Here is a 16,780-nt window from a genome sequence, read left to right as displayed (position 1 = left end):
CTTCAGGCACATGGACTTGACCTTCTTTTGCTCTGCTAAGTCATCAATCATTCTTCTATCTGCTCTTAATTTTTATGTAATTGGTTCATATATGCCTCTTAGTCATTAAAGTTGGAGGTCATATTATGTTTCGAATTGTTTAGGGGTGATTTTCAAGAAGGAAGGGGGGAGCTACATCAAACTGCCATCCTAAAACTAGAAGTTCATCCAAGTTAAATTTAATTTTATTGTTTTTAGTTTATTGTGCCAACCTGCATCCCAGAACCTTATTTTATTTTTTATTTTTTTATTTTTTTTGAGATGGAGTCTCGCACTCTCGCCCAGGCTGGAGTGCAGTGGCGCAATCTCGGCTCAGCGCAATCTCGGCTCACCGCAAGCTCCGCCTCCCGGATTCTCACCATTCTCCTGCCTCAGCCTCCTGAGTAGCTGGGACTACAGGTGCCCGCCACCACGCCCGGCTAATTTTTTGTATTTTTAGTAGAGACGGGGTTTCACCGTGTTAGCCAGGATGGTCTCGATCTCCTGACCTTGTGATCCTCCCACCTCGGCCTCCCAAAGTGCTGGGATTATAGGCGTGAGCCTATAATGATTATGGGCCCGGCCCCAGAACCTTATTACCCAACTTTTATTTCCTATTGCTCCCTGTCCTGAATTGCATTTTTTTTTTTTTTTTTTTTTTTTTTTTTTTTGAGACGGAGCCTCTCTCTTGTCACCCAGGCTGGAGCAAAGGGGCACGATCATGGCTCACTGCAACTTCTGCCTCCTGGATTCAAGTGATTCTCCTGCCTCAGCCTCCTGAGTAGCTGGGATTAAGGTGGTGCCTGCCACCACGCCCAGCTAATTTGTGTACTTTTAGTAGAGACAGGGTTTCGCCCTGTTGGCCAGGCTGGTGTTGAACTCCTGACCTCAGGTGATCCACCTGCCTCAGCCTCCCAAAGTGCTGGGATTACAGGCGTGAGCCACCACGCCCTGCCCTGAATTCCATTCTTTAATCAGACAAAACCACAAACCATTCCCTATATAAGCTCCATGCTTTTCCTTCTCTGAATCTAGATTCTCTTTCTCTTTATTATTGCATGTCCAAATTCTATTATCTAACATGCTCCTATGATTACATCCACTAAATCATTCCAGATTCTAAACCCACCAACACACATAAAGCTAGAAGTAATAGCTCCTTTTGTTGACCTATCCAATGACTTTACCGGTATTCTTTCTGGAGTTTGTCACTTAATACTCTGTTTTATGATTATCTGTACATATTTTTATATCTCCAGTTGAAAATGGAACCATGAGAGGAAGAATGGTGTCTTGATTAATCCGTGTATTCATTTTAACACCTTACCCATAAAGGTGCTCAATCAATGTTTGTTAATGGACTCTATATGTAATCCTGCATATGATCTCTCCTTCTTCACTTTGTGCTACCTGGATATGTGTAAATATGCTCTCATTTCTTCAAGTTATCAATTTAAAATGTTTTTCAGGACTAAAACAAGAATAGACCCAGCAGAGGTCTTCCTCAAGGTTGACATGAATCTGCCAATCATTATTTTTTTTATTATGATTATTGAACCATCTATAAATTCACTCCTTCTTCTGTTTTCTAAGCATATCATGAGTGACTGTCAAAATTTCCAGCAACAGATGTAGGTACACATTTGAGAATGCCCAGGAATTTTCTTTCCTTGGCATGATCACTACCAGAATTCCTGTCCCTTCTTCATTATCATTTATTTTGGCCTTTGTGCTCAAACTTCGGCACAAATAGTTGCATGTTTGCCTCATTGCTCCCTTTATTGAGGAATTAAATTTTCAGTGGGGCAACTTTGGAATTTATCAGATATTCTAATATAGGCAAAATTAAGCTGCTATTACCTGTAGATGGATAATATCCCCCATCGTGTCTGTATCTTTCTGCTTGTTTACAGCGTTTTAAGAAAGCCTTATCTAAATCTTCCATCCGGCTAGGTAGCCAAAAAGTATGCTCCATCTGATAAAATTTCTGCCTTCTTTTAGCCTCACTTAGGGGTTTCTTTATCTCATGTTCAAGAATTTCCATATATGTGTATATATTTTGATTTACGGTTATTGTCCTCTTTCTGCTGGGAAACATTGTAAGACATTTCTTTGAAATGCCAATTCTCATACACAAGTTTCTTCCCATTAAGTGTTAGCAGTCCCCAAGATTTACTTATTTTGAAATTTCAGATTTGCTCTATTTACATACTCACACACACACACACTTTTTTTTAGGCTATTGGATTTGTTTGCTGTTTACATTTTCCTCCTAATAATTTCCTGGCAGTTATTCCACTGTTTTTTCCCTATTATATTGTTGTTATTCATAAGTCTAGTCTTAAAATTTTAATTGAGGATGTTTTAATCTTTTGATTTCAGTGTAAAGCTTCTTGAACATACCTGTGGGTATTATGTGAACATAATCTTTTGGTTCTTCCAAACCACTTAGCACTTTTCCAAGAGTACAGTCATTCTAATGTCATGTTATCACCTAAAATATTATTCTTCAGCAGTGTCTGCATAGCTAGTTGTGTTTCCTCTATCCATTCCATTACCAAACTATAACTTTTAACTGGAAGAGCAGATAACAGTACCACTTTGCTTTAGAAAATGCCTCAGAGAAGTGGAGTGAAGAACAATCATTAGAGACCTATTATAATTTGTACCATTGAACCATTCATTTTCTGTCATTGACATGGAAAGAATACAGATAGCTTTGTATCTCTATACCTCAGGATGGTGATATGCCTTCCTATTTTCTGTGTTTGTCTTCTAATCAATTGTTCACTCTGAAAATGTGGTTCATTTCTTTGAGTATAACTGAGAACAAACAGGATTCAGAGGGATATAGATTGAAAAGCAAGTTTGACCACTGGCTATAAGGAGGAGTCTAACCCCAGCTAATTCTAGAGGGTGACTTCATTACAGACTACCTTATCATACTGAAAAATGTTTCACTTTCCCAACAAGATTTTAGATTTGTATTAAAATACCCAATTTTTCTCAACTTTAGGGGTGACTAACATTTGCTTACCCACCACTCAAAATTCAGTTTTAGTTCTTAATGCAGAGAAAGACCGATAACAACATAATTCTTTAAATGAGTTCTAATTTGTCCATTAGTATGACCTTGAGTAGTTTACCATCCATTGTACATATGACTACAGCTTATAGAAACAGTTTTAGAAGCCTACATGTCAGCTTTTAGGGAATTGTTTATAGTAACACAAAGGAAGATGACATAGTCTCAAAAAAAAAAAACCTCTTTCTGAAAAAAAAAAACTATATTTATACCAACAATATCTAATCCTTTATACCAACAATATCTAATCCTAAGATCCTAAGAATAACCATCTCTATGCATTCAAAAGGGAATTAACAGTGCCACAAGGTCTTTCATCTTGTGAAAGGGAAACAATAGGATTTGTCTCTTTTCAGTTGCCTTTATATTCTTGTCATTTAAAAATATGAGTTACTGCCCCATAAGAAGACTCTTAATACACCTCTATTACAATTATACTGAGTTTCTTTTTCCAAAGTGTAATATACTTTCACTCAGTATCATCTTGATACATAGCTCCTCAACAATCTTTTAACCATTTCTCCTATTTGAATTATTGTTTAGAACGATTTTTGTCTTCTGTAATATGACAGAATTGTGTTTTTCAAGCCCTTTCAGCTTCTTCTGTAGCATAGAAAGCTTTAATTTGCAGACTTCTGAGGTGATCATTCACTTCAGATATGAATGAAAGTCTTGCGGATTACAAAAACAGATTTTTCCTGATTTTAAGACTTCCTGGGTATCAGGATGAACTACAGACCCCTTTGGCTTCCTCTCTAAACTGCCGTGAAAACTCCCTCTTCCTGGGTACTAACTATCTCCTGGAATGCCTTGCTTTTATATGTGCCTTGCTTCACTTGCCACATACCTGTAAATCTATTTATAGTCTAGATAATGAAAACTATTTAATCAATATAAACTCCTTTGAACAAAAACCAACACAGTCCTTCACTAATCACAAGTACCAGTTGACAGAGTAATAAGTAATACCTTGTTTTTTGGTCTCCATGCCTTTTTCTGTCACTCCTGGATTACTACCCTCTGAGAGATAAAACAATGATTAGATTAAAACAATGAAAGAAAAGTTGTTCTTTCTCTGGGAGAAAATTTCATTGCCTAGGAATACACCCAGATCTTTTCCCAGTACTTCTGGAATACAACATGGTATAGTTTCTTAGCTTTGCCATCATATCAAGTCATGTCACCGCTCAAGACTTCAGTTCCCTCATACATAAAATGAGATCTGAAGTTCCTTTTAGATTTATGATCTATTAATTGATCCCCAAATTTGGATCTCATTACTAATGAATGTTCCTGGAACACCTGCTGGCATTTTCTGACTTTGTTTTCCTTTTTAAGCAAGTTTTATACAAGATTTTTCAGTGAGTAATACTGTTGTGTTCCAAATGTGGCAGATAATTGATTTTGATTTAATGTTTGTTGTCATAATAGTGCAGCACAAGCCTTTACTAAATTACATATTGCTTTTATAACTTAACTGGAATTGTGTACATAGATCACTTTTCCAACAATTCTCCCCTTTTTACTGGCAGATCATGGTGAATCCTTTGCCAGTAATAAATTGTGCATTGGGCAAGTCCGACTTCCACATTAAGAAGCTAATGACTTGTATTTTTTGAAACCATATTTGCCAAAACAGTCTCTTAGACACTTAGATTTTTTTAAAGCTCTGTTTTCTTTGGCTGGCTTAAAATGTGAATTGAATAATCTCTTTGGTTCTGGTGGTTCTGATGCATCCATTGCCAGCGGTGGATGTTGGCCTGAGGAAATGTGACTTCCATTACCTAAGGATGAGGAGCTTCTAAATGATTATTAAAGATGTTCATCAAGAAGTTATGCACCTTGGACCTTGTGAAACCAGTCAAGCATGAAGTAGCGTGTTCTTTAGCTGACAAACAAGGTACAGTTATTGTAAGAGTAATTGAAGTCTTTAAAACATTTTTTGGATATGACCCCAATGTGGCTTTCCATGGTTTAGAGAACTCCAGGTAGGTTCTTCATCAGTGATCAACAGTATAGTCAAAGTATAGTCAAAAAGGAGGAGCTACAGCTTCATATATAATCATAGCTGTGAAAAACACTGTTACAGATTTAGCTTAATAACGATGTGATTTCTTTTTTCATTGTTTTTTAACTATAAGTATAATAATATTAATATATATTTCATTTCTTTTATAATACCTAAGGTTTACTAATCAATATCAAGATCAATATTTATTGAGTACATGAAGGTTTGTGGGATGGGGGAATAACTTTTGTGTTGTTTTAGCCTCGTTCTGTTTATTGAAAAATAAAAGCTTCATGACCAATGACTGATTTGCCACACTTAGGAATATAAAGAAAAGATACAAATGAACATTTATCTGTTTAATTAATTGTATAATTTAGCCAACTTTGAAAATTTTAAGTAAAAATACTGTATTCTTCCCATGAACTAAATAAGTTAGGCAGGTCTGACTACAACTAAAAGAAAGAAGCAAAGCTTAGCAAAATAGTAGACTATATGAGTAGTAACTTTGAGTTGGGATAAATGAAATTCAAATGACCTCTGACATTTGTCCTCCTCCTTCTACTTTCTAGCTTATATCAAATGCAAGAAGGTTTGGATAGAGTTTTCCCTTAAGCAGAAAACTGTGACAGCCACCAACTGGAAGCCCCTGCCATATTACCTATGCTTTGCCATGGCCTCAGTATACAGAGGACCTAGAGAAAGATAACTTTTGTCATAGTTTTGACAAGAAATTTCAAAAATTACTCTCTGCTAAAGTCAGTGAACTGGCCTGTAAAGAAATCATGTGTGAAGAATGATTATGCCAGTTTTACAGATTATGATTTTTCCATCATTTTAGCTGCCTTTTGGAACCCTCCATGTTGCCTTGAAAGTTAGGGAGCTTAGAATCAGTCATACTGTGTACAGATTTAATGTTGAAATGACATTAAACCTGCCTTTCTATTATGTATTTGTCCTTTTGCATATTTTTAAACTTTCTTGTTATAAATGTGTGTTACAGGGCAGTAAACAATGATACTGCTAAGTTCAGGTTTTAAATTTCTTGCTTTTTCTGGTGCGTGATAAAGCTAGAAGATTGAAGGAAGTACTGGCCATGTAGTGGGCAGATACTAAATAGTTATATGGTTGTCATGTCAGTACCTACTTGGTAATACTATATATGCCTCCCTCAATTCTCATCTATTTATTCTTCACTGATACCACTGTTGTCATAATCATATAGCTGAGAATATTTTAATACTAATATCACATTTTTATTATAGCCATCCTTAGTGACATTTAATTGCTGTGAAAATGTTCATTTTTGAATAATTTGTTTCCAGGAACTAGTTGTTTACCAAGTATTTTCTAGATCTGTATAGGTCGTTAGAAATAAAGTTTCCATTTTTTTTAGATAGCCATATTCATTTTACAGTGATTAAAAAATTTATTTAAATTAATTGATATTTCTTCACTGAAAGCTTCGAGGAGAAAAGGTCATTGAGCATTTGTTTTCTTTTGTGTTATGATTTGTTCAGTGAACAATAATCCATTATATATAATATTTAATCTGAAAATTTCATCCTAAATGTACATCCTACTAATTTATTTATTTCATAAAATACAGTAATTTTTTTTTTTTTGAGATGGAGTTTCACTTTTGTTGCCCAGGCTGGAGTGCAATGGTGCAATCTTGGCTCACCGCAACCTCCACCTCCCGGGTTCAAGTGATTCTCCTGCCTCAGCCTCCCGAGTAGCTGGGATTACGGGCATGCGCCACCACGCCTGGCTAATTTTGTACTTTTAGTAGAGACACGGTTTCTCCATGTTAGTCAGGCTGGTCTCGAACTCCCAACCTCAGGTGATCCGCCCACTTCAGCCTCCCAAAGTGCTGGGATTACGGGCATGAGCCACTGCGCCCGGCCTCAGTAAAATATTTTTTAAATAGGACTGTTGAAATTCAGAAGGCAAAGATATGACTGAGTCCATTTTATTAAGTTAAATTTTAAGTAAAAGGAGCCTGACTGGGGGACTAAGCTGCCTTTTAACAACCCGTAGCATTTTTTCAAATTCTAATAGTTCCCGCTCTCTGCAAAGAAAAAGTTTTTCCACCAACGTATTCAGTAGATCTATTTTTTATTGTTGCCTTAGGTAGGGAAGAAAACTTCATGTTTTTCATCTTTCAAAACTGAATTGTTACAATTCACACTCTTTAAGAGGAAAAACTCTAAAATATATGGAGCATTTTTACTTATTTTTAAACAAGGAAAGTCATTTATCTCTCTTAAATTGAGAACGAAGTTTTTTTCCCCCTTCTAATCTAAAACTTTAGGAAAATTTCAACATGGTTTATAAAAGGATTTTGTAGTTTGACTTTCTTTAACACAATAAGAAATAAATGTAAATATTGGCAGGCCTATAAACCTCCAAACAGTTTTTTGTGATATAAGAAACTAGTATTTAACTATTAGTGCTGCCATCATAATTTCATTAGTGTGGCTTCTTTACACACTTTCTCCAGTGACGCAAATACAGACGTGATTTTTTGGAACATCAGACTTATGGCTGCCTTCTCTCTTCTTCATTACTTATGTTGGACACACTGTCATTTTCACTTGCCAAAAAAAATCCCACAGTTCAGTAGACTTCAGTTTTGAGGTCTTTCTTGTCCTTCTTAGACCACCAGTAGCTTTGTCTGTTGGCGATCAGAAATTGGACACTTCTTTTTGGTGTTTAACAGACCAGACTCTGTTACTTGACTTCTAAGGAAGAATATAGCAAAACAACGAATTTTCTAAGCAACATCACTGGAAACAACAGCAAATCCCTTTGGAATGCATTCTTTGGAACACAGGCCAAATTATTCTTTTTTATCAAGCTTTATGAGTTTGTATTAACGTAGTGATAGTAAGTCTCAGAATCAGTTAAGATATTAGCAATTGTATATATTTTTCTTTCCCCATATGCATATACAGAAATGACTAAAAATACCAAATTGTATGTGTATCTGTGCTGTTCTGCTGTAAGCAGGCCCCAGAAACTAAGGTTCAAATTTGGAGCTTACGGGTTTAGGTTTCTATTATTCTTATACTATAATCAATTCCATGAAGCTGATGTTCAAATAGACGGCTTATCTAATTCTACCAACTTCCTTGTTCCCCATTCCTTCCTTCCCAAGCATTGCTTCCCCTCACCTCCACCCAATATACACTTTCTTTGCTATATTTTAGGAAATTTTTTTTTCGACCTCATTCTCCTTCCTTCTCTTTTCTTGGCTTTGTAACTTATTTGTGTAACCTTTCCAATGATGTTCTGTGGATTATGCTAAAGTATAATAAATAAATCACATGCTTGAGTTTGTAGAAAGACTTTATACCATCAAACCATAGTTAGTAGAAGCCAAGAGGTCTTTTTAAAGAACTATGACATTAACTCTGCTCTTCTTCTCTTTTTTCCTGGCACTCATATTTTTTTGTGGAATGTTTCAAACTCCTAACTTACCCCCTGTTATCCTAAATAATTGAATGAGATTTAATTATCAAGTTAAATTCCCAGCTGTGTCATTCAAGTAATCAGCTTTCTCCTCTACTATTAAAATTGTTATTAAGTATGTTTTGTTTTTAAATATATTTCATTCAAGTCTTAGTTTTAGATATATATTTCAAAAGTGGTGTTAGTTTTAATTTCTTGCTTTCTTTATTCCAAACTTGAGTCTGTTCACATCAGATGCCCCTAGCAAGTGGGCTTTTTTCTTTTTGTTTTTCTCTTTTTGGTCATTAAACTTATCTTCTACCTTCTTTGACTTCCAAACCTATTATAATGCACTTCTCAGAATATCTTTAAAATTGCCTCATGGAACAATATTGCTTTCAGAGGTATGGTTTTGAAGAAAATTCAAAGATGGTGCTATTTATATTGATTCATGTATTATTTAGAATGCATTTAAGTGTTCATTTTTACCTGAGTCTTAATAAGCTAAATTTTACTAATTTATAAGATAAAACACAACAGTTACCAAGATAAGTATATAAATGGGCCTGCAAATGACCACCTTGCCTTTGCTACCTCTCATGAGCGTCTTCTAAGTAACCTGTAAACTCAAAAGAAAGCCTTTGCTTTCTTAATCTTATTTAACCTAGCAGTCTGTGAAAGGAGATTGTGGGTATTTTCTTCTCCATAGCCAAAATAAGTGATTATGACTCTTTCTATAGCTATCTTTTCTGGACAGTTTTTTTGAAGTAAATAAAAATTAAATTTTTTGACATAAAATTTTCTGATTTAAAAATATGAGGATTAAATTTAATGATTTAACTTAATTTGGCAAGATCTGTGAGATGCAGGATACTCTGTTATATATAGTGTCCTTAACTTTGAAGACTTTTCATATTAAATTTGTAATAAATTTAGCTGTCACGTTTGTACATATGCATGCCTGGACTTAAACTCAGATTTTACTGGGAAATATAAAATCAGCATTTTGGAGGGGGAGGAGTATATCTGGACAAACATATACTTAAAAGTTTGAGACAAGTGTACATATGATAGGTTATATAAAGATTTGTGTATATTTCTAAGTATTTGTACTTTTCATTTTAGACAAACTCCTATCCCATCTTCAAGATGTATATTTCAAAATAGCTATGGGAGAGGATTTTAAAAGTTCTTACCACAAATAATAAATATTTGAGGTGACAGATGTGCTAAATAGCCTAATTTGATTATTCCTCAATGTGTACATGTTTCAAAACAGCACATTATACACATAAACATGTGCAATTATTATTTGTCAATTAAAAATAAAAGTAAAAAAAATGAACATCACAACTGGCTAATGATAAAGGAAGTGTGTGCAACAGCAATAGAGAGGTGATTGGGCTTTTTCCTGAGTGTATCTGGGTGTACTTTCCTTCTTATGCCACATGGGGTGAGAGGGAGGGTCCCATGCCATGACCCTGCCTCCTTTAAGGAGATAGAATCAAGGCCCTCAAATTGAACACATCAGTTTAGTGTTTCTTATCCTTGGGGATGGTGTGAAGAGAGGGGAGTTGACAGAGATTTGATTACATCTTCTCCCCTTAGAGCTTTACCAAGTGAACTTGGAATAAATGTTTAGTTATACATCAAGTCTCTTTCCTTTTCAAGTAAATGTGTCTTTATTTCTGTCATATTCATTTCTTAGTGTTTTCATATTCTTAACCTGAACTGTGAGATTCACGTGTTTTTACTATTTTTGCAATGTATACACTTCTAAAATTGTCATTAGTTAGTGTTTTACAGTGTTGGGAAGATGTGTAATATAGTCCCAGGGAGGTTCTTGAATTAGATTTGATTTTTGTGTCTAAAGTGTTCAAATGGAATTGGACTCTGCTTATTAAAAGAACATTAATATAGCTATACTTAAGAATAGAACTCTCTGAAATCTTTGAAAAGATACCTATTCATATTGTTAACTATTCATTGTATGGCTTCAGCTGGTATTTTAGTCACTTGAGTAATGTTTTCTTTCTTTTGGTAATATGAAAAGAGTGAGAATATGATCTCCGCTCTCTATACAGCAGAATTAGTAATGAATAAGCTCAAATGATGTAATTTGGGCTTATGTGGTATTGGATGAGACTAATTCTGTTAGGTCAATGTAAAATGGGTACTTTACTAGATTATTCAAGTGCTAGGCACATGCTAATTTTAAAGTAGAATAAGAACTTTTAAATAATGAGGCATCTAAAGGTCTTGTTTTAGATGGTATGTGTAGACATATAAAGGAGGCATTTTTAATGATGAAATTATCTTATATCCTTTGCTTAGGGTGTACCAGTGATGGCAATAAGAAACAAAATGATATCAGAAGGACTAGACCCAGATCTTCTTGAGTAAGTAATTCTTCTAATATAATGATATTATTGCCAGGACATTTAATTTTTCAGTTATAATAAAAATATTTCAAATTCTCTATATTTTTATTCCTATAGTGTTTTATGGTTGAGGATATCATCTTTGTAAATAGTGTGTCTGTTATGTTACTAAACAGAAAAATATCATATTCTACTAAAACCAGCCTTTACACATTTTAGGAACAGTTTCAATAGATTAGTAATTATTCTAGATATCCAAAGGAGCTGGAATTTAATGACAATTGTTTTTTTACTTTTTTTTTTTTTTTCATTTTTGTGCTACCTCTTTCTTGGCTTGGTTGTTTTTTTGTTTATTTGTTGGTTTGTGCTTTTTTGGTGGGGGGGTGATTATTATGTACCGGAGGTAGATTTCAATTAAGATCTTAGTTTGTAGGAAATTTAGTCTGCTATAATCTAGGTTAAGCCAGATTGAGAAATAAATAGAAATAAATAAAATGTATTTACCTATGCACTCTAAGCATTCATTACTGTACTAGCAGTATACTTTGGAATTTTTCTTGGCTCTCAGTCCTCCAAGAAAAGGTGTACACTTTGGAGGTATAACATTATGAAGTAGTCTTTTTCTCATATTTTATCTGCCAAAATATGAAATTTATGAATTCTTTTAAAGTCTACAAGAACAAATTTCAAACATATATCTACATTTGGCATACATCCAAGTAGCAAACAGTTCAAGTACAATGGCATAGCTTGGCAGCTTGAACTGAAGCACCTCCGAGATATTTGGCATTTGTTCTGGAAACTGTTCCTGACACACACTTTAAAAGCCAGATGGATTGTGATATGTATTTTAATGTGAATCAGACATATAGGTTCAATCCACTTTGGTATTTATTGCAATATATAGGTTGTAAATATATTTAACATTAACTGTGACCTCCTTTTGCTTCTATTATAACCTCCTATAATAACAGTTAGACCTCCTATAATAACAGACAGCTAAAATTACCTTTAAAATGATTATCTTTTTCTAGAGAAAATATAATAAATGGAAAACTAGCACCCTATAAGCATCAGCATATGCTGGATATCCAAGCCTTTTACCTGCTACTGGCTTCATTTCATCCCCTGTCCAGCCTTAACCTACTTCATAATCCTTTACTTCAACCAGCTACCTGCACTAGCAACTTGATAATCATCCTTGATTCTGTCGTCTTCCTTACCCACTACAGTGTCAATCACTATGATGTTCTCATTTTTAATATCTCTCACATCTCACCATATGCCTCCATATCCATTGCCGTTTAGTTCACGCCCTCATCATTTGTAATCTGAATTACTATAGTAGCTACTGATTGGTTTTCCTGTTCTCTTTCAAGCCATCCACTAAAGCCTGAGTGGACCTCTTCATACTTCATTCTTGCTTCACATCTTCCTGTGACCCTCCACTGCCTTCAACATGTAGTCTAATATCTTAATATTGCATAGAAATGCTTTTATCATCAAGATTCAGATTCTCTCACTAGCTTCCTCTCTGTGATTCTTTCACATATGCCTATTTCATGTAGCCATAGCAAACTACTTGCAGTTCCCTGAATGTAACATTTTCCTATTCCCTTTTGGTGTCTTTAAATGTTTTCCTTTCTCTCTGTGGAACTCCCTTCCCCCATCTTACTGGCCTGGCTAACCTACTATTCTTTAAGACTCCATCAGGTATCACCACCTGATAGAGTCCATAGGTAACTACCACGGGGGCAGATCCCAGGCCCTTCAACATTTCCTTGTGTCTCACTTGGCCAGTTTGAGGGTATTTCGTTGTCTATGAATGTTGAGAAACATTCAGTTGTGAGGTAGTGCCAAGTTTAAGGGTAGAATTCCAGTAATAATTAACATTGTCTTACAGAAAAGCTGCTCCTCAACCACAGCCTGGAGCCTGAATTCTGACCCATTACCTCATAGGCACATGCCATTGGTCATCAGGGGCACTGGTTGGAGTGGGGGTGACTCACTATAACCTATCACCACTACTAGCAACCCAGTTTCAACTGCATTTAGCTAGATATGATAAGTGCAATCAACTACTGTGTTAACAGCGGAATTATGATGCTTTTGGAATCATGTTTACATAAAAGTTACGGAGCCTCACTTCAGGAGAAAAGTATGAGATGATGAAAGAGAAGAAAATGTGCCATCCAAGGGAAGAGTACACTTTTATTTAGAATCTTAGGTACATTTTAAGCCTCAGCCAAGAACTTTCAGTAAAGATTGTTCTGTGTTCTTTTTTCTTTTAAAGTATAAACATACACTTTATTTTTTATTAGCTTTAGGTAGTAAGACAAACTCATATAACTGTTGGAAGAAATGGCCTACCTCTATCTGCACTGAGCAAAGGGCAAAACTAAGGTTAATATAGAAATAAATACTGATCAGAAAATATATTGATAGTTGATTGGCTTATGTGTATAAAATTGGAAGCTAAGAGTACATAATTTTAAATCAAAAATATTTACATGATAAGGGAGAAGAGATCCTGGCAGTTTTCCTAGGAAAATGACTATTACAGAATTTTAGGAATTCTATAGAACTGTAGAAAATGCCTGATAATTACTAAATAAATATTGGATTTGATTCTTCTAAGTGATTGTTTGTTTTTAAAAATTCAAGTTTTTGAAAATAACAATCATTTATATATATATTTTTATATTTTATATATTTTTATATATAAATACACATATAAGTTATATGTAAATTATATATTATATATTTATATATATATATAACCAAGAATTAGTCCTGTTTAGCTTCTAAAAATTAATTTCAATACCACCGAGATAAAAAGTATTTGTGAAAGAGTATTTGTCACCAAAATACTCAAAAGAGTTAAGGGGAAAATGGAAAATTTTAATTGGTCTTTGGCCAAAGGTTAATACATTCAGAAATATAGACTGGGTAAATCGTGTCTTAAATATTCTTTCAATCATTGCCTAGATTTTCTTGCTTAGAAAAAAAGAAAAAAGTTTCACCCCATCCTGGTCTGTACTCTTACATTTATGTCCCTGAACTAACGTTACTATTGTTACCTAGTAATTGCTACTTTTACAATTCTAGGATAAACAGACTAGCTTCTGGACTTGCCCATCAGCAAGCCATGAAATTCATGATGGTTAAGGCTCAGGATAAGGCCGACTTTCGAGATGGTCTACTTACTTGTATTCAGATGGTCTACTTACTTGTATTACTTGCCACTTTCTAGTTGTATAACCCTGGTTTGATTACCTAACCTCTCTGTACATCAGTTTTCTCATCAGTAAAATGGGAAATAGAAGAGTTCACTCCCTTACAGAGTTGTTCAGACTAAGATAGACAATGTTGTAAGCACTCAGCACAGCTCTGGATAAGCAGTAAATGTTTAATAAATATTAGTTGTGATTTATGAATGTTTTAATGGAGGAATATGTAGCAAATTCTAGGCAATGGATTTATCAGGCTTTTGGATCATAACTTGTTTATAATCCTGTAGTTGCCTATATACCATTATGTTCTCAACAAAGACATATTTAACATATACAGAGTAGTTGTCTTTTTAAATTATATTGTTTTCTCAAACTGAGAACCTATATTGTTAACTTTCCTATAAAGAACAGATTTCTGAAATTGAAATTCAATTGAACATACTCCTAACCTTAGTGGGAGGGTGCAGTGTGCAGCTTATTGATTTGGCTAAAGAAAGCATATAATTGAGTTCAAGTTACTGTGCAGACTTTGAACAGAACCAGCTCAGTTGGCATTTCTCCTGGATATATCTATCCAAAAGACATTTATACCATCCTCCCAGACGGTGGAATGACCACTCTTATAGTTGCCAGAAATAAAAGTAGCCATCTTACCTACTTATCACTGAGACAAGAGGGGATTTATTATTGTTAAACAAAAGGATACTGGAAAGCAAAACTTTTTTTTACATGGCATGCCCAGCAGATTTTCCTGCCCTTTAAGATCATTCCTTATCTGCCAGGAGGATCTTTACCTCCTGCTGTACAACAACATAGTGGATTAAAGATTGAGTTTTGGCCGGTTGAGGATAGATTAGACCTCAGTTGCACAACTGGACATCCAAAAATAGGGTTTTTCCTGTTTCCATTTTGTTAGTTTTTGCTGAGCTAGGTTCTCCATTTAATGTAATTACCAGTCCTCATTCATTAGCTGGCAGACACTAGCTAGAAAGTATAGGACAAATAAAAACCATATCAAAAAATTGTAACTGGTCTGCTTTTAGAGAACTTGATCATAAGAATGAGAGAGATAATAGATATATTACCTGTGAGATAATAGATATATTATCTGTGAGTGGCTAGCAAGCAAGTGACAGAGTTGCTGCTGGGAAATAAAGGATCCCAAGATCAATAGCAAAAGTCCATCCTACCTAGAACAGCTGCTTTTCTTTTTCTTCATGATATTAGGCATTAAATTGTTTTCCTGGTTTCAGGAGTCTACCTACTAAGACAAAGAACAGGATATACCTGTCTTGATGAGAATGCAAAAGAGAAAAGACCAAATTGATCTCACTAGCTGCTATAATTCAAAATCAAAATTGTTACATTTTTAATTACCCAGAGGTTCTTATTAAGTCAATACAATCTCAGTTCAAGAATCTTAGTGTTTTGGTTTTTTGTTTGTCTGTTTTTTGGTTTTGTTTTGTTTGAGATGGAATTTTGCTCTTGTCGTCCAGGCTGGAGTTCAGTGGTGCAATCTCACCTCACTGCAACCTCTGCCTCCTGGGTTCAAGCGATTCTCCTGCCTCAGCCTCCCAAGTAGCTGGGATTACAGGCACATGCCATCATGCCTGGCTAATTTTTGTATTTTTAGTAGAGACAGGGTTTCACCATGTTGGCCAGACTGGTCTCAAACTCCTGACCTCAGGTGATCCACCCACCTTGGCCTGCCAAAGTGCTGGGATTACAGGTGTGAGCCACCACGCCTGACTCTCTTTTCTTAAGACCACCTATTGCCATCGCATAGCTCTGACAGACCATTAATTGACAACAGTACCATGTGACATTATAACTTTATGTGTGTGTAGTTTCCATTAGTGATTTGAATAATAACTACTTCATCATCTCCTACTCAGCAATATTTTTACTGACAATGTTTTTGGTACTTAATCTGCTTTAAATTCAGTGTCTTTAAGTGTCTAGAAAATGAAAAATGTTTTTAAACCCTTTATCATACATGTTTTCCCAAAGAATGTTTGGTTTTTGTGTCCTTAAAGTAGCTAGTTTTAAACACAAATATAAATCTTCCTTTAACGAAAACAAATTAAACCAACAATAATGGTATTTTAGGACTCTCTTCATATTTAGGATGGCAGAAACCAACTCAAACTAGCTTATATAAGAAGGGAAGTTATGGACTCTCATAGCTGAAAAATCTAGGTAAGGATAGGATCTAGGGACTCAGTGTCATCAGGGCTGGCTGACTGGCATTCTCCTTTCCCCACCTCATTCTGCCGTTAGTTCCTTGGTGTAATAAACCGTGCCTCTCCTAGTGCTGATGGGTTTCCTCTCTGAAGCCTGGGAACATAGCTCCCCAGCAAGGTTTTAATATTGCTAGTTTTTCCAGTTGAACAGAGAGAGAGTTCCCTCTTCTCCATAACCCATAGTTCATTTCTAAGGAAACATTCTGACTAGCCCTGCTTGAATTGTGTGCCTTTCCTCGAATCCATCTCTCTCTCTCTCCAAGGGAATAGATTCCTGTGATTGGCCAGGCCTAGATTGTGTGACTGAAACAAGGAAGTGGATAGGGAAAAGATGAGGACAGCAAGGATTCTAGTTGACA

At 35.1% G+C, this 16,780-nt stretch overlaps 1 protein-coding gene across 3 annotated transcripts in view; it reads left to right on the top strand.

Moving 5' to 3' along the window:
- Window positions 1-16,780, top strand: part of WASHC3 (WASH complex subunit 3) — a 50,673-nt gene that overhangs the window by 26,859 nt on the left and 7,034 nt on the right. For all 3 annotated transcript variants that reach the window (XR_008512097.1, XM_009248159.3, XM_002823651.5), the window contains exon 6: window positions 10,899-10,963. Coding sequence is in view for 2 of the 3 variants with exons in the window: in XM_009248159.3 (XP_009246434.3) it covers window positions 10,899-10,963 (65 nt within the window). In the remaining variant the exon portion in view is untranslated. The remainder of the gene's footprint in view (window positions 1-10,898; window positions 10,964-16,780) is intronic.

Source organism: Pongo abelii, chromosome 10 (assembly GCF_028885655.2).
Source record: "Pongo abelii isolate AG06213 chromosome 10, NHGRI_mPonAbe1-v2.0_pri, whole genome shotgun sequence".
NCBI lineage: Eukaryota > Metazoa > Chordata > Mammalia > Primates > Hominidae > Pongo > Pongo abelii.
Note: the sequence above shows the minus strand (reverse complement) of the source record. Positions and strands in the feature narration are given on the sequence as shown.